Source organism: Aethina tumida, chromosome 6 (assembly GCF_024364675.1).
Source record: "Aethina tumida isolate Nest 87 chromosome 6, icAetTumi1.1, whole genome shotgun sequence".
Taxonomy (NCBI): domain Eukaryota; kingdom Metazoa; phylum Arthropoda; class Insecta; order Coleoptera; family Nitidulidae; genus Aethina; species Aethina tumida.
In genome coordinates, this window is record NC_065440.1 from 8,651,320 (window position 1) to 8,671,020 (window position 19,701).

The window sequence follows — 19,701 nt, forward strand, 5'->3', positions numbered from 1 at the left end:
TGTTCCCTATTCAGTCCAGTATTTGGAAATAATTCATCAGAATTTAACCCACTTACTGGCTTGAAAATCATGAATTTTCAATATCCGGTGAAAACTGCCCTCCTAATTTTAAAAATACCCGTTTCGCTTATAGTGTGTTAAACCTTTTACCTTTTTGAATGTACTTACTTTAAAAGCGGGGTGAGATAATTTTACTCTATTGTTTTACATACGGGACTGAAAGAATTATCTGGTATTTTTTGTTATAATTCAACAACTTAGTTTGGATCATTTTGCCACCCGCATATAGTGTGTTAATATGTCCTACTTGTGGTATTACAGAAATAAGAGCTACCATATTACTTGAATGTGGTATTACAGACATAGGATTTCTTTTTAGATTTAGACATCATATAAATTTGATTAACGATGTATAATCATAATTATCAACTTTTATACATTTTTAAAAAAAAATTATTATTAATTATTTTTGAATTCCACATGTGGCCTTTGTAATTCTACATCACAATCACTTATACTTACAGATTTCTATGATTATTCAGTTTACGTATGTTTAAGTTTTATTATTTTGCTAATTTGGAGCAAAAATGAAAAACGTTTAATTGGAAAATTGTCACTGTATAGTCTTTTTAAATATCTAAGCTTTGACATGACATATTTCATTTACCAAATATGCTTTATCTTTTGAGTTTTTTGTTGTAAAACATGGTAGAAAATTGCCCAAAAAATTGACCATTAATATTAAAGAATATTACGACTCAAAACTATGTCATGTCAAAGATTGATTAACACTCCCAAAATTTGAAATAGATTGATTACCTGGTTTTTGAGATTTGCTCCAAGACGTCGACGGCGTTTGTATATGGGATTAAATTAAATTCAGATATAAATTATAAAAAATAGAAATAATAATGCCAGGTATTATTTTTATAGAACCTAAATCTCATAATCCAATAGCCTATATTAAATGGATATAAATACTAATTGCATCCGACCAAATAGGCAAAATTGTCAAACCTTTGGTGGAGTGCAACGTTTAAATCAATCAACCAACCATAATGTCCAGCAAGATAATGTATGATTTAATCAGCGAATTCAAGTGTGCCGTATGCCTTGACTACATGAAACCACCAATCCGAATGTGCGTCATCGGTCACAGCTGCTGCAAATCCTGCTTCAGGCGTATGAATCAATGTCCTGAATGCAGAGGCCGGAAGAGCGATTTCAGGAACTTAAACCTGGAAAGAATATGTTACAAACTTATCTTTCCTTGCCAAAATGCGGAGTACGGCTGTGAGTTCAGTGCCAAGGGACTGGAAGTGATGACGCACGAGGACAAGTGCGTTTATTCGAATCTGCCGTGTCCGTTTACTAGTTACGGGTGCACATGGTCGGGATTGTACACCACAATGGAGGATCATTTAAGAGAGACGCATAATTTCAAGGATGATATTGCTGATTTTTATGAATTGAGGGGCCTCGACGAAGGAGCCAATTGTTGGAGGGAGGCATTGAAGTTCGACGGACATTTATTCATAGTTTGCGTAAGAAAGATGGAAGATAATTTTTGGTTTGGGGTTTACTCGATCCTCGATACAGATGTTACGTACCATTATGATATTATATTCGTAAATTTGGAGGATAATACTGCGGCCAATTATAGCGGTACTTGCTCCACTCACAAAAAATACGCGACCGTAGAATTGAACAAGCACAATATGCAGGCTGCACCTGGATCGTCGATTGAAAGTTTGAGACAGGGCAACGTTATTAATTACGATGTTGAAATCTTTCGTAAAAACTCGTTAAACGAATCAAAATCATAATTCAAGTTTGTAATAACTATAATGATAATGATGATATATATATATATATGATTATATTAAAAATAAATGGAATGAATTGAAAATGTAGTTATTTTGTATTATATCCGATATTGGTATTAATAAACTTATGTAAAATGGAACAGAGTTGTATATTCAAATAAAATTATTTAACTCATACAATACTGTCAGATATTTCTTTATATATTTTCCTCAAGATAGTCCTGGAGTGTGTTATGGTAAACAAATAATAAATATATTTAACTTAAATATATGATTTTGGCAAGATATAACAAGACGGCAGAATGTGGAATGATGTCCTGTACTTTCAATGGTTGGGTATTTGAAATAATTTAAATGTGCTGATGAATTAGTTGCATAAAGATTTCGACATGAAAAACCATTACAGCTAGAGCATGCTACGCACCATTACTTGACAAGCTGAATGTAGAAATTTCAGAACAACGGGCACTTTTGTAGAAAATACAGTTGCCTCAGCAAAAATCCACGAATTACGGTTTGAATTACTTGACCATCCGCCTTACTCACCAGATCTAGTTCCAAGTGACTAAAAACTGCGATCGGGGCATAGAGATTTTCATCAAATGAGGCGGCAATCACCTTTGTGAACAATTATATTGCAGAGAAAAACGCCGAGTACTATTTGGACAGGTTAGAGAGATGTGTAGAGTTACAAGGAGACTATGTAGAAAAATAAATAAAAATTTAAGAAAAAAATTGTTAGGTTAGGTTAGGTATCATTGTTAGGTCGGAAACTTTTCAGACCACCCTCGTATTTGGGCAAATGAACTTTGTGATATTTTTAAGTATTGTTGTAACCCAGCCATAATCTATCATTTAAACAGGTATAAATACGATATGAGAATACGGATGACGATTTATTATCGACTTCGTCCGATAGCGTGTTGAATACGATCGTTTTCTAGACGGTAATTTCGAGATTCCAAAGATTCTTGAGCCCTTAACAATAAATGATGCATTCTATCTAATTGTAATCGCTCATTCCTCTCAGAAGTACTCTCATTCGACATAGACATGGACATCCGTAATCTACAATTTGTAAGAAGACTTTCCCTATCTTGTTCAGATTCATTTTCACGTCGCAATTCTTTGGCTTTTGGCCTTTCTCATGTGAGAAATTTGACGTTCTTTTAGGCATAATTAAATATTAGAAAAAAACAACTATCTACGTTACTAACTAAATAAAATAACCTATAAATAATTTATCAATTTCAATGTAAATCTGAATATTGAACACAAATGTACCTAATTTATGATTATTTATAATTATTACTTAAAGATAAAAAAGGAAATCAGAAGAAATGTAACAAAATATTTTGAATTAAGATAAGATAAGATAAGAAGAACGGATAGGTGGAAAACGATTTTGATGTACAGATTATTTGTATATAGGTAATATATTTTAAATTTTCTATTTTAAATATATAATAATAGCGTATGTGAAATATATGTTGGGAATCACAATACTTGTTTTTGTTTTTAAAAATTATTTATTTAATTTTAAACAAATACAATTATTATATTAAATGTTTTTAATGGATTTAAGTGAATGAATTGCGTTGTTAGAATAGAATATTGTTAGAAATGCTAAACGAATGAATCTATAATCGAATGTCGTTATAAAATGCAATGAACTTAAGATAAAATATAATTCTAAGGTATAAAATCTAGAGCATGGCATCATTATTAAAATTGCAACTACAGAGGAATATAATATGATAAAATAATTAAAATGGAAGTAAAATATAAGAATAAAGAATATAAATTCTAATACTAATACGCATATAAATAAATAATTAGGGTATCGAATATAACTTTTAAATACAAAATCTCTTAATATTATTTTAAGTAGGGAATGCATATATCAATCGAACAATTTTTAATATTTTTGTTCTTTTTCTTCATATATTTAAGGTATGTCATGTGTGTACTATCGGATGCATAAGTGGTCTGCCACTTTCCGAAGCGCTTTACCTCGACCGTCACATTCTGTTACCGTGCATCGTTTTGGTTCAAAAACTGAATTAATCTATATTAGTTTTGACACTGCCTAAAGTGTATCGAAATTACAGAATAACATTTTATACTATAAACAGGACTGCAAGGATTGAAACACACCAAATTATTAACTAATTTTGTGAGCTGAGAGAATATTTTTGTGTTTTGTTGAAATTGTTATAATAACTACAATATTTAAAGCGATTATTTTAATAACAAGTATTAAAATAATCTTAATTAATATTATTTTGAATTATTTTAAAAATGATTTAAATTAGTATTTGAGTTAATGTGATATATTTTAAAAATATTTAAAATATTACATACAAGAAATAAAATAAACTATTTTCATAACAAAACCAAGTATTTACGAAACGTAAAATAGTGCATATTAAAACATTTTAAATGAATGTGAACAAATATAATAAAAAAGATCGAGTGATTAGAAATTGTTCGTGCCTATGAGTTGAAATTTAAGGATATACGACAATTACTTAAATGTTATTAGTATGTAATATTCTATTTAATAATAATGGCAAATTGTTAATTGAATTTACTCTTATGCTGTTAAATAAAAAGTTAACGGTCATGATTCACAACACCCAGTTACATTTTTAAAACTTTATTTTATGGTCAATTTTGCTATTAATTTCTTTATGTAGATTAAAATTAAAACAATAAATTAACAATAATTATTAACAATATATCATACATTTTGTTGTAAAAAGCGACGAAAACAAAATTTGGATCTATGAATTCAAAAATAGCACTTTTGTTTGTTCAAAAAAGATCCTCCTCACTCTTGTTTTTTTATTGTTTCTTTCAATATTATTTGTTATTGTATCTTATAACTCATTCATCATTTGTAATCTGTTTCTATAAATGTTATTCTTTATATGTTCTTGAATACAGTTTAAATAGCCTCGTGTGTAAGATATTAAAAAAATGTATACATTAAGTTTTCATGTTATATAATTTTGTAATTACTATTATTTAATTTTTTTATTATCGATATTTATTTTAAACAAATAAATTAAATATCAATATTGTAAATGAAAATAAAAAAATTATAAGATTAAAATATAAGATATTTATTGAGTAAACATATATAATATATTAGTTATAATAATGTTTATCCATTCTATCGTTTTCAGATTCTCTCAGTTACACATATTTTGTACTTTTTTATTTATTTAAATTGTTTATGAGATTCTGTAAGTAATATTATACAAATATTTAGAAATTTAAGAAAAAATAAATGAATAAATAGAATGACTAAATTATATGAATTACCTGATTTTTAAAATTATTTTATACTTTCACTATTTTGGCATATTTTATCAACAATGGATTTTTTAAAAATTATTTATACTACTCAATTTTATAATTATTTCTGTGTATGTGTGTATTTTGTATTCGGAACGTTACTGCTGTTTATATTAGCCGCGAAGTGTTTCTTTTTGTCTTTTTAGTTTATTAAAATTGAATATAAGAAAACTGACTGCGAATCTCCAACATTGTAGTTGATACATATTTTAAAATTAATATATCACAAAATTCACGTCGTGTTTGGATTCGATTCTTAAATCTAAATCATCTTAGATCTCAGAAAGTCGGTTTGCACAATTACCATAGTGTTTTCCAATTCATTTTATAATCACAAAATTGTTTTATTTTATTATGTAGAGGTTCTCTTCCTTCGCTACATATAAAATTCACTATTTACCTTGTTCTTTAAGGAAAATTATTCGCATACGCGTTTCTTTGTTTAGATTCATATTTGTTGACTTCTATTCGCAATAACAATTCACATTGAATCGACAACACATTTGGGAATCACATCTTACGATGTGGTGTGGAGTAGGCAGTGCACGGTAATACAGAATGTGACCGTATACCGCCTGACGTCAATGTTAGTTTTTGCCCCAATTTGTTTTTTTTTTAATTTACACTGATGCCTAGAGTGTAATAGTGCTAGAAAACCTTTATTTAATGGCTTCGTGGGAGAATTAGACCACCACATTTCACGAATTTTTTCAGATTTTTTAGTTTGGCCACATTTGTTTAGTTCATCTGATTGGTTGAAGTAGGATCGTTGTCGGAGACATTCTGTTTCTTAAGGGTCTTAAGTCACCACCTACTTCACCCCCTTCCTAGAATCCAGGTGTTTAAAAACTCTGGGAATCATTATTTAGGTAGATTTTTACCAAAATTTTTCTAATGTCTAGACAATGTTCTTTTAGTGTTTTTTACTTACTGTTTGTCGAATCAATTGTTATAATATTCGTTAAGTTCAACCTTTTTGCTATGTGTTTTAGTTAATTCTAAATCATTCAATTTCATATTTTTATTTCTTTTGTTTTTTTATTATATTTATTTCTTAATATAGTTAGGTTGTTTTAACCTGAGTTTTAATTAGTCCCGTATTATAAATTTATGGACAGTAAAACAGTGAAAAAAAATTAAGTAATATTTCGGTTTGGTGCAAGATGTGAGTATTGAGTGTAATACATCAGACGAAGATCTGATCAACGAAAACAAAGGTTAGTGAAATGAAATTGAAATTAATCATTGAATGAAAATTGTATAGTCTAATATTATTGATATCTTGTGTAAATTAAATCGCTCCCTTTAACCTGTTGTAACCAGTGTTTCAAAAAGACTTCGGTTTTACCGATTTAAGAGCGGCGTTTACTAGACAAGGAATCACACTTTCGGCCAGAAAAGGATGCAAAACAAAACATAGCCCGTAATGTGGTGCCGCCACGAAATCAAACAAACATTCGGTTCTATGTTGCAATGCATGTTCATCTGCAATTTTTTTTTGCATGGAACAGGACCGCACTTGAGATCTCATACATATAGTAAATTTACTGGTTGTAAATAGATTATGAAATTTATAATGGTAATGAATTCGTAATATATTTTTATTAATAAAAATTATATAAAATTAATATATAATACAATAATATATATTAAAAATATAATAACGTATACAGTTATTAACTTTTTTTTAATGCTAATAAGTTTTGTGATATTTTGTCGTATAGTTAGTTGTAAACCAATCACATTTTATTATATAAACAAATATAATAAATACGTTATACAAATACGGAAGCCGATTTAAAATCTATTATTAATTAAAAAAAGTTATCTCAAAGTTAATAGTGACCCTAGCTCTGAATTTGTATTTATTTCACACTCTTTTACTTACGCATCCTCAAAGTGATGAGTTATACAAATCAGTGCATGTAACCAGCGTGTAATTTTTTGGGAGAAAATTTAAGTGAAATGTAATAACAAAACAGATGGCTTTTTTCTGTTCGGGTAGTACTTGACTTTTAGTTCAGTTAAGTGGTCAATGAGAGGGGTGCGATTCAGTATACATTTAAAATGAGCCAGAAATTTTAGTTCAGTTTTGGTGGTTGAAGAAACATCAGTTTCAAGCAGAGAAACAAATTAGTCTTATTTTAGTCATCAGACAAAGTGTAATTTGTTATAAACTTTTAAAGGTAAGTTTTTTATTCAATTTTAGTTTTTATATTGCTGTATTATTGTTTCGTATGTGTTATGTATATTTGTTAATTCATGTCATCAATTAATTAATTAATTTTTACTTGTATCTGTCACAATTTTGATATTATTTCATATTTTTGTGACCTTGGTTTTCCATTGGAAGCGTCTGGATGGATTTGTATTCCGTGGTCATTGTTTGTTTTTCTCCCCGTAAAATTATGAATAAAAATTGATTTATTTAAAGAATAATAATAAATCGACTTTAGTGTCGTTTTAGTTTTTTTTGTTCATATTGGTTCACCTAAAATATTAATATTCTTGAATTATTTCTATTATTTTTTTGTGTTGTTACATAACTTGTCTTTGATCTATTTTGTATTATGTAGTTAAATTAACTTAGACTTTATAAAATTGGAAAATCAAGTGACACATAATTTTAATATGAAATTTAAAATCAAAGAAGCATGTACGATTATATATTATAGTATATTATAGTATACAATAATAAAATAAAAGCAATATTAATTTTAGAAAATGCCAAAAACGCGTAGATTTGTTTCTTGGTCTAAGAAAAAAATCAAAAGTTTACATTTATTTGAACTAAGAAACAGGAAACTGAAGAATTTATTTTAGATCAATTCAAGATTACTAAAAAAGAACAATTTAAATAAATGAAAAAGCAATTGGCAATTTAAAAACCCATATTATTATTAATAAATGCACCGGCTTACTACTTCTAATTTTGGAGATATTATAATTAAAAGAATCTCTTGTCAATATAGTTAAAAAAATAATTAAATTTTTATATATTCAGGAATTATTTCTGAAGACGAAACTGTGGAAGTCAAGTGTTCTTATGAGACGATTATAATATAGAACTTATAGAATATTACTTTCAGATATAAGAACAATTAAATATTATTGGAACTAATCTATGCTATTTTATTGTATATTCAGGTCCAAAAAATAAACTCCTCGTTAAAGTAATTCATAAAGATGAATTTTTGGAATAACAAAATGCTTTCGAAATTAGAAAGATTCTATTTTAATTGTCTAGGACAAGAGATACTATTATATAGAAGAGGGTGAAATTTAAAATGTTTTGATCCTCCCTACATCAGAGAAGCGCAGGAAAAGAGGACAAAAAAATGTCAATTTAATAAAATATTAATTTTTCAAATAATTTGTTTCACTACGTTAAATTCCTATAAATTCCATTCAAATTACAAAGTTTACGCATTAGTTTACTGTAATTATACATCAAAAAATATAGTGTTTTGATTTTAATTTATCAGATAATGAAAATTGTATTGTATTATATTATATTGAACAATAAGCCGAATTTCCTGTTTAGATTTCCAGGTTAAAAATTTACTATTTTAATAATTTGATAACTATTTAAATAATGAGTTTAAAATATATATTTACATCACATAAATTTGATTAATGATGAATAATCAATTATCAAAATTTTTAAAAAAAATATATTATTTTTTAATTTCTTGTGTGATACAGACACAGATGTCAATGGCTTTCTTACATGTGGTCACTTTGTAATTCTAAAATTAGTAGTATTATGAATCAAAGAGTTTCTAAATTTTATTGCTATAATAACTGGTATAAAAATGTACAAATTTCCCTGAATACGTCCAGTTAATAGGCCATCTATGAATAATGAGTGGAACACATGACATATCCCCACAATCACTTATACTTACAGATTTCTTTGATTATTCGGTTTACGTATGAAATTTTATTATTTTGCTAATTTGGAGCAAATCTAAAAAACGCAATATTTTTCTCGGAAAATTGTCACTGTAGTCTTGATAAATATCTAAGCTTTGACATGACATATTTCATTTACCAAAATATTCTTTATTTTTTGAGTTATTTGCTGTACAAAAATGGTAGAAAATGACCTAAGTTTGACCATCAATAACTTTGTTGTTAAATAATATTACGACTTTAAAACTATGTCATGTCAAAGATCAAACAAAGCAAGAAAACCGGTATTAAATGACTTCGTGAGAGAATTTTTAGACCAACACTTTCTTTAGATTCTCACGAATTTTTTTCAGATTTTTAAGGGTTTTCTTAAAATTAATCTTATATTTGGTAAACATAGTCGTAAAATCATACAATTTTTTTTTAATATTTCTATCTTAATGTCTACGTTAGTTGATTTTTAACATGTGTGTTTTCTTTTCGAACCCTTATCGAGTGTCAGGGTATGGTCGCACAGTGGGATCAAAGTTTAAATGATTGTGTCATGTCTTTAATTAATTTACAGAATATTCAGAAATTAAATTAAATTAATTAATGCAAGTTTAATAAATTACCCCCACGTGAAATTTTAGAGAATTGAAACTCTGTTCTTTTTATTTATGTTTTTACAATATTGGTAAACTTAAGTTAATGAATTTATTTTTAAAAGATTGAAAATATTTGTAAGTACAATGGCTTTTCCTTATGCAAACAATATCGGAATTGTAATTGCATTGAAATAATTTATTGTATTTTGAATTGCAATAAGGTTTTTTAGACCAAGTACATTATTATTATTTAGATTAGGGTTTCATATAGAAAAACTCTTAAATTAGTTTGGCAACAATGTTGAGAAAAGGAACATTTGTTTAGTTCATCTGATTGGTTGAAGTAGGATCGTTGTTGGAGACATTCAGATTCTTAAGGGTCTTAAGTCACCACCTACTTCACCCCCTTCCTAGAATCCGAGTTTATAAAACTCTGGGATTCATTTATTTCGGAAGATTTTACCCGAATTTTTCAAGTGTCAAGATCGAAGTTCTTTTAGTTAATTTTACTTACTGTTTGTCAAATCAATGGTTTTAATATTCGTTAAGTTCAATCTTTTTGCCAAGTATTTAAGTAAATTTAAATAATTCAATTTTTATATTTATATATCTTTTGTTTTTTTTGTTTTTCTTATATTTATTTGTTAATATAGTTAGGTTGTTTAAAATTGAGTTTTAATTAATTCCGAACTATAAATTAAAGAACAATAAAACAGTGAGTAGAAATTATCTAATATTTCGGTTTGGTGAAAGGTGTGAGTATTGAGTGTAATACATCACCTTAGTTGAAGAAGATCTGTTCAACAAAAACAAAAGTTAGTGATATTGAAATTAATTATAGAGTAAGAATTGTATAGTCTATCCTCATCAATATCTTGTGTAAAAGTTAAATCTCTCCCTTTAACCTGTTGTAACGAGTCTTTCAAAAAGTCTTTCGTTATACCGATTGAATTATAATCGGTAACCCGTTACACTTTGAAACATAACTTTCAGCATCAAAATTAGTGGTACAAACATTTTAGTTACACCATCGATGTGTCAAAATTTTTTGAAAATAAATATATTAATAAAAACTTTTTTTCTTTTAGATATTTTATTTACAATTACATATACAATTTAAAAATTAAAAAAATTTACAGGCACTAAAAATAACAAAGTTGATGACTCAATAAAAACTGGGAATTTTGAACAAAATAAATTAGAAAAGTAATAATAATAATTGTCTTTATTAATTGAATAAATTATTTTAATGTTCAGATCCAGAACTGTATAGTACTGAATTGTGTAATTTATAAGTGGAATAAGTGACCATTAGTAAAGGGTTGTATGATATGTTGGAGGTCAAATTCTAATCATAGGGATAATACAATTAAGACAAAAATAAATTTCAAATTAAAGAGTAGTTTTTATTTTGAACAAAGGGAAATATATGTCTATATTTTCAGTATCTATTTACAAAATTATAATACTTAACAATTTTATTTTTATAACAAAACGCTTACACAAACGTACGTAAAATATTAATATAACATTACCATTCATCGGCACATGGATCAAATGCAGCTTTAACGTCAGTACCATAATCGTTGCCTCTGACATCCCTGCCGCTAAAGGCATCCGACGATCCGCCGCCATATCCGGCCTTGCGCAGAAACTCCGGAACGGTGATCCCGGCCTGTTCCAGAATCTTCGTCAGTGGCCCGGCCAGGCCTGAATCGACGTCCGGATCGTAGAAACTGGTGGCTTTGCCGCAGTTCCCCACACGGCCCGTCCTACCGATGCGGTGAACATATTCGTCTATGCTCTTCGGCAAGTCGTAATTTATCACGTGCTGGATACCTTCGATGTCGAGACCTCGGGCCGCAACGGCGGTCGCAACTAAAATATTTCTTGTGCCCTTTTTGAAGTCCCACAAAGCCTGCTCGCGCTCTCGTTGAAGTCGGTCGCCGTGGATGCTGGTCGATTGTATGTCGCTTTCGCTTAACAAGCTGGCTAGGAAGTCTGTGTTGCGCTTCGTTTCCACAAATACGATGGTTTTTTCTTTGCCTTTGGCTGTAACCAAGGGGGGGCAAGTGAGTAGAACCGAATGGAAACAGCTGAATGTACCCGAAGTTACACTCGTTTTCTAAAATTGATGTTTTTTATAATGTGGTATGACAATTGGTAATGTCTATTTAACTAGATTTGTTCGTTAATTTTTTCTATCCGAAGGAGCCGGGAGGATGGAATGGAGAGCTAATGAATAGAATAGTTTAAAATTTTTGTTTTAGGAAACTTATTTCTTTTATTTTTTAATAAATAAAATCATACTTTATCAACTAGATTGGGAAGGTTCGATCAATGGGAATTAGGTAGTTTTATTAAAATATAGAATTTTTTTTCTGTGATTTTATTTTATAATTTTATGAGTTCTCAGCCTCAATCTCTGTCTGGTTACTATGTCAAAATGTGTTTCAATATATATTATATTATGTTTCAATACATATTATAGTGATGTTCATAATCCTAATTTTAAAAAATCGTTTTTTCAGCCACCTGATTTTAAATTAAATTTATTATGGCATTCAATTTGTCAATTTGTAATATTAATCCTTCTATCAAAACATGTCATGTCTATGAAGACCATTTCTCTCAATCAGATTTCACTATAATAAGAAAAATTCGTCGCCTTAAACCTAAAACAATTCCTTTGTCACCATTACTTTTTCATTCTCATATTCCTTCCACTTCCAGGGATCTTAATTTTAATGTTTTTGATAATTCATTGTCTAAGTTGAATTCTAGTCAATCTACTCCTTCCCCTTCCAGAGATCTTAATTTTAATGTTTTTGAAAGTTTATTGTCTAATTTTAATTCTAATTCGAATTATTTATTTTTACGTCGTTTGTTATTGTTGTTGAAGAAATTTATTGTGTTGTATACTACAAATACAATATTTATTTATTTTTGTTATATGTAATATGTAGTATACAGAAGACTGATATATTTTTTATAATGTACAATAAATAATTTGTAATAAAAATGTTTTAATTCCATAGCTTGTTTTATTTGTCACAATTCACCCTATAATATACCAATTAATTTCAAATTTTAAACTATTCTCGGCAATTTTGTCAAATGTCAAATACAGAAAACTATAAAGGCGACATCTGCTCATTAATTTAAACACTACAAATCAATTAATCATCCAGTATTTTCTCATTTTTGGTAAGAGGTTTAGTAATTTAGTACTTAAGATGTTTATTTTACATTACTGTCATATTAGAAATAAAATCACTTCAAATTTGAATAAGATGCTTTATATATTAATATATTTTTTCTTATCAGTTGAATAAATTAATGTTATTTTGTAGGTTAAATAGTCTGCCGGACCATTGATTTAACCAGAATAGACTCGGCACTTTTTAGGTATGTTAATCTTATTATATTTATCATTAAAAGTGGGTATTCTAGGTTCCAACTAGATTGGGAAGGTTCGATCAATGGGAATTAGGTAGTTTTATTAAAATATAGAATTTTTTTCCGTGATTTTATTTTATAATTTTATAAAATTCAGTCATGAGTTCTCATCCTCAATCTCTGTCTGGTTACTGTGTCAAAATGTGTTTCAATATATATTATATTATGTTTCAATACATATTATAGTGACGTTCATAATCCTAATTTTAAAAATAAATCGTTGTTTAAGCCACCTTCCAGTTCTAAATTAAATTTAGTATGACGTTCAATTTATTAATTTGTAATATTAATTTTTATATTAAAACATGTCATATCTGTGCAGACCATTTCTCTCCAACAGATTTTACTTTAACAAGAAAAATTCGTCGCCTTAAACCTAAAACAGTTCCTTTGCCACCATTACTTTTTCATTCTCGTATTGCTTCCACTTCCAGGGATCTTAATTTTAATGTTTTTAAAAATTCATTGTCTAATTTGAATTTCTATCCAATCTATTCCTTCCACTTCCAGAGATCTTAATTTTAATATTTTTGAAAGTTTATTGTCTAATTTGAATTCTAATTCGAATATTGTTATTGAAGAAATTTATTGTATTGTATTTGTATTTGTATTTATGTATTTATTTTTGTTATATATAACATGTAGTATACAGAAGACTAATATATTTTTTATAATGTACAATAAATAATTTGTAATAAAAATGTTTTAAATCCATAGCTTGTTTTATTTCTCACAATTCACCCTATAATATACCAATTAATTTGAATTTGAAACTATTCCCGCCAATTTTGTCAAATGTTAAATACAGAAAACTATAAAGGCGACATCTATTGAATAATTTAAACACTACAAATCAATTTATCGTCCAGTGTTGTTTTTCATTTTTAGTAAGAGGTTGGTCTTCTTCACTGATCAGGGGGGGCAAGCGAATAGGGACGGAGGGGCAACAGCCGATGATAGACGTTCGGAATCGTCGAAAAGGAACGACCTTTATGTCTGGGGTTGTAGGAATTTTTAATGTTTAATTTTATAAATTGGTAATGGAAATTCCCCAAACATTTCCAAGATGTATAGGGAATATTTAGTGATTTTAGAGGAAATAATTTACTAGATTTTAGGATGGCGAAAATTCAGTAGTTTTTAGGTTAGAGAAGTGGGCGTGGTCGAGGAATGATAGTACTTTAAGAAAGTATATTTCTGGTAAGAATCTTTTTATATACCAGTATACATAATTTAATTGTTTGTATTTGTTATTGTATATTATTTTTCAAAGCGTGTTAGAATTTTTTTATTTAAATTGTTCAATCATTGAATTTAATGTAAAATTTTTCTTAATTCATTTCACTTTTGCTGGTTAGTTATTATTCTTTGCCAAATTTCATAAAGTTCTTATCCAGCAGTTGTAATAATTATATTACGGTTTTAGGTTAGATAACCTTTTGAAGAGATGTGTCTTTAAGGATCCCCAGTGTAAAAAACACTTTCAGGTATATATATATATATATATATATATATATATATATATACATATATATATATATATATAATATAATAAATTTTGTAATGGATTTTTCTTAGCAATATCTAATTTTTGGTTATAATAGTAAACATTGTAGTTATTCTAAATGTTCTAACAAATATCTTATTAATGTTAAAAATTTGAATTTTAAGAATAAGTCTTTTTCCTGTTCCACTTATTCAAGAAATTTCCACAATTCTTTCTACTTCTATTAGTATTCTACTTCTATTCAAGTAACCAAAATTCCTAGTTTTAGTTTTTGCCCTTCGGAATTCAATAATTTAAATATTATAATAATAAAAAAATATGATCCATTTCAATGTTTTATCAAAAAGTTCGGATACTCTCCCAATTTCAAATGTTTCTACAGTTCCTATTTTTCATTCCAATTCTAGTATCTAGTATGATAAAAATACAAATATTGATAATTTCAAAAATTCTATTAGTAAGCAAAAGTCTACCATTCTTTCAAATCATTCATATGGTAAATCTGTATCTTCCGTCTGTGGTAAAACTACAATTAGTAATTATAATGCTGAGAAAAATTCTTTGTTGTATAAGATGCATCGAAATACTATTTCTAAAATTTATTAACTATTTTTTATAATGTACAATAAATAATTTGTAATAAAAATAGCTTGTTTTATTTCTCACAATTCACCCTGGAATATACCAATTAATTCGAATTTAAAACTATTCCCGCCAATTTTGTCAAATGTCAAATACATACAACTATAAAGGCGACATCTATTGAATAATTTAAACACTACAAATCAATTTATCGTCCAGTGTTTTCTCATTTTTAGAGATTGGTACTTCTTGGGTGTTCTGTGGCTGTAACAAATGGTTATTTCTCATAAATAGTCCATTTTCAGTTCGTGGAACAAATTAAACAGATTTTATATAATGTATCATGAGCTATGTAGGGATTATATAACTAAAAAGAAAGGTAAATTCATACATAAAATATAATTTTTATTATTTTTGTAGTTCTAGTCTGTAGCATGGAGACAGGTGAAGGGGTTATTGGTAAATAAATAAGAAGTTAGAAGGAACTTTGAAAAAGGAACCTATAGCGACTCACCTACCGGGACTGTCTAGGAGAATTTTAATGACTGGACATTGTAAGTTAAGAGACAGTGGTGACAAATATCTTTTTCTTTTGGACACATTTTTCTTTAGCACATATATGTTATATAAAGTTTTCTTTTAATGAGAGTAAATAATTTTGAATATTAAAACTAATAATACATGTTAAGCCTTTCTCATTTTGAAATCAACACAAGATTTTTACCATTTTTAAATTAATTAGCAACACACTGTGGTACAAAAACAGATTTGTTAAGGTTTGGTCTTTTGACTAAAAATAATTGTTTAACTGTAACTAATTTCTGATAAAAAAAGTATAATAGTATATAATATATTATTTTAACTCTGTCCAAATAAGTAATGAGTTGACTAAGATAGAAAATTAAGTACACGTAACTCACATTTTTGAAGCATTTCTATCAACATTTCTCTCTTGTTGTACTTTGATACCATGTGGAAGTACTGTTCCACATCACTTGAGGCGCTCCCCACGATGCCAACAGCCACAAATATATAATTGTATAAAAATTTGCCCGCCAAAACTTGAACCTCTTCAGGAAACGTAGCGGAAAACATCAACGTCTGTCTTACACCCTAGAATCAACTTCTATTAAACCAATGATGGAGAAAGCAGACAGTATTTTACCGTAGCTGGCATAGTCTCGTGGCCAAGCATCTGCTCAACTGCTGATATAAATCCCATATCTAGCATGCGATCCGCCTCATCCAGAACAAAACAATTGCAAGAAGCAAATGAGACGGTGTTACGCGAAAGAAAATCAATCAGACGACCAGGAGTTGTCACCAAAATGTGGCAACCTCGAGAAACTTGACTAGTCTGATGAAAAACTGATGTGCCGCCATAGCAAATTACGACCTTAACAATTGTGTGGTAAGCAAATTTTCGGGCTTGTTCGTAAATTTGTATGGCAAGTTCTCTGGTCGGAGAGATAATTACCACGTTGGGATATGCTGTGCTATTTTCAGTGATAGGTGGAGATTGATCTTCCATTAGTTTGTTAATTATGGGAAGTAGAAACGCGGCGGTTTTTCCTGAGCCAGTTTGGGCACAGCCCAACAAGTCTCTCCCGTTTGCAATAATGGGTATTGCATGTTTTTGTATAGGCGTTGGTGTGGTGTAACCAGACCTTTTCACGTTATCACATAACAGTTGCCTAAGTTTGGAAGCTTCAAATGAAGCAATCGGCCTGGGCACATTCTGTCCCGACACATTTACTTCAACGTCAGTAAGTTTAATAAAATTCACACCTAGAAAAATGTCTCATGCCACATTGTAATTAAAATAAATTTGACTTTATTTACCCGAAGTGATGGTGGTTGTGAAGAGATCATCTTCTCCGACCCGTTCCAGGGGCACATAAATTTCCCGTGGTTTCTCCGGACCGGCATCATTTGTGTCATTATCAGTGCGACCTTTTCTGTTGGAGTCGCCGATGTCGTGGCGACGCCTTCCCTTATCATCTTCACCCCAAGCACCGTCGCTTCTTCCACCCCAGCTGTCGTCCACTCCGCTGCCACTTCGGGTTTGATTGTTGCGACCTAATAAAGTTTTAAAAAATAAAATTATGCTGCTAAAACAAAATATTTATGTTTGGTGACCACTGTCCCAAATGAATATTACTGACAGTGTAGGTAACTTTATTAAATTAATTTTTCTTTTGTCTATTTTTAGTTTTAATTATTTTCACTAATAGAAAGAATGAGAATTACAGTATTGAATTCATGGACACAAATACAGAAAAGTACAGAAAAAAACTATTTTACCTCCTGTACTGCCTCTTGCGCCTTCCTCGCCATTTTCAACCCACGTTTCATCATTATTAAATCTGTTGCCACCGCCTCGACTATAACCACGGCGCCTTCGGTCTATAAGAACAGCTTAATTTATAGAATTTGTTTTAAACCATTAATAATTTTATTTACTTCCTGTGCCTCTGTCACTGCTTCCCCATTCAGTGGTATTCCTGTTTCTCTTATAGTTGTCACCACTTTCCCAGTTGTCATCTAAAAATTACAATTTAGTTAATGTACTACTACTTAGGTTAATTTGAAACCAAAAATGAAATATATTTCAAAAATACTTTGGGTTTAAAAAAATGAATTAGACCATAAAACTTAAGAATGATGATAACTAATAACTGAACAATAGAAAACAAACAAAATTTTATCCTTGATTTTGGCAATGAATATTACTTAAATTTTTAATAATAGTAAAATTACCCGTTAAAACATTGTTCTTGTTTTAAGTTTATTCTAAGGATTCATAAGAATGTTTGAAGATATAAGGATAATCATGGGAAGTTGTACTCGTTTTCTAAAATTGATATGACAATTGGTAATGGCTATTTAACTAGATTTTGTTTTAGGTAAGATATTTCTTATATTTCTTAATAAATAAAATCATACTTGGATACTATGCTTTATAATTCAATAATTTAGTATTTACGATGTTTACTTTACATTACAATCATATTAGAAATAAAATTACCTCAAATTTGAATAAGATGCTTTATATATTAATATAATTTTTCTTATCTGTTGAATAAATTAATGTTATTTTGCATTGATTTAACCAGAATAAACTCGGCACTTTTTAGGTATGTTAATCTTATTATATATTTTATTAAAAGTGGGCATTCTAGGTTCCAACTAGATTGGGAAGGTTCGATCAATGGGAGTTAGGTAGTTTTATTAAAATATAGAATTTTTTTCTGTGATTTTATTTTATAATTTTTTAAAATTCAGCCATGATCTCTCTGCCTCAATCTCCGTCTGGTTACTGTGTCAAAATGTATTTCAATATATATTATATTATGTTTCAATACATATTATAGTGATGTTCATAATCTTAATTTTAAAAATAAATCGTTTCTTAAGCCAAAATTTAATTAAATTTAGTATAGCGTTCAATTTATCAATTTGTAATATTAATCCTTCTATCATGACATGTCATGTCTGTGAAGACCATTTCTCTCCATCAGATTTCACTATAACAAAAAAAATTCGTTGCCTTAAACCTAAAACAGTTCCTTTGCCACCATTACTTTTTCATTCTCATATTCCTTCCTCTTCCAGGGATCTTAATTTTAATGTTTTTGAAAGTTTATTGTCTAATTTGAATTCTAATTCGAATTATTTATTTTTATGTTGTCTGTTATTGTTGTTGAAGAAATTTATTGTGTTGTAGTTTTATTTATTTATTTATTTGTTTTTGTTATATACAATGTGTAGTATACAGAAAACTGATGCATTTTTATAATGTACAATAAATAATTTGTAATAAAAATGTTTTAATTCCGTAGCTTGTTTTATTTCTCACAATTCACCCAATAATATACCAATTAATATAAATTTGAAACTATTCCCGCCAATTTTGTCAAATGTCAAATACAGAAAACTATAAAGGCGACATCTATTGAATAATTTAAACACTACAAATCAATTTAACGTCCAGTGTTGTTTCTCATTTTTAGTAAAAGGTTGATACTTCTTGGGTGTTCTGTGAGGATAATTATATTTATTTTTATATGTGTAAGACTTCAAAAGGTAATGAATAATTTCAATTTAATTTTCATTAGGCCTTAAATATTTATGTATATCCTTTCTCTGTAGTTTTATTGTGTTTAATTAGTAACAGTAAAAATGATAAATTAATTGATTTTATTGTATTATATTATTTTTCTATTATTAACGTTTAAATTTCAGATTTTTCATGAATGATGCAAAGTGAAAATTATTTAAGTTCCTTATGCATTAATGTTAAAATAATTAGTTATATTTATTATTTTTCTTCGGTTCCATAACACCAAAACCAATGAAAATTGAATAATTATTCATTGTAAAGTAACACCACAAACGTTATCTTAATACGTTTTCAAAACTATTTTACCTTTTCTTTCGCCTCTTTCGCCTTCTTGGTCAT

The 19,701-nt window shown here is 28.4% G+C and overlaps 1 protein-coding gene across 1 annotated transcript; it reads right to left on the minus strand.

Annotated features, from left to right (window-relative positions):
- Positions 1-1,085: 1,085 nt before the first annotated feature.
- LOC126265977 (ATP-dependent RNA helicase vasa-like) lies at positions 1,086-19,701 on the minus strand. The gene is made up of 9 exons (XM_049969087.1): positions 19,669-19,701; positions 18,087-18,093; positions 17,703-17,783; positions 17,544-17,645; positions 17,082-17,318; positions 16,405-17,027; positions 16,160-16,352; positions 11,227-11,743; positions 1,086-1,238 (listed from the first exon to the last, which is right to left on the minus strand). The coding sequence occupies exons 1-9, from the start codon at positions 19,699-19,701 to the stop codon at positions 1,190-1,192; spliced, it is 1,842 nt and encodes a 613-aa protein (XP_049825044.1). The 3' UTR covers positions 1,086-1,189.

What these genes read in the sequence shown, in the direction of transcription:
- LOC126265977 (XM_049969087.1), bottom strand. Translation starts at nt 19,701, where the DNA reads ATGACCAAGAAGGCGAAAGAGGCGAAAGAAAAG. An exon ending in CACAACCACCATCACTTCGG is followed by an intron (nt 17,028 to 17,081) that starts GTAAATAAAGTC and finishes ACATTTTTCTAG; the next exon opens with GTGTGAATTTTATTAAACTT. An exon ending in GATAGAAATGCTTCAAAAAT is followed by an intron (nt 11,744 to 16,159) that starts GTGAGTTACGTG and finishes CCTTGGTTACAG; the next exon opens with CCAAAGGCAAAGAAAAAACC.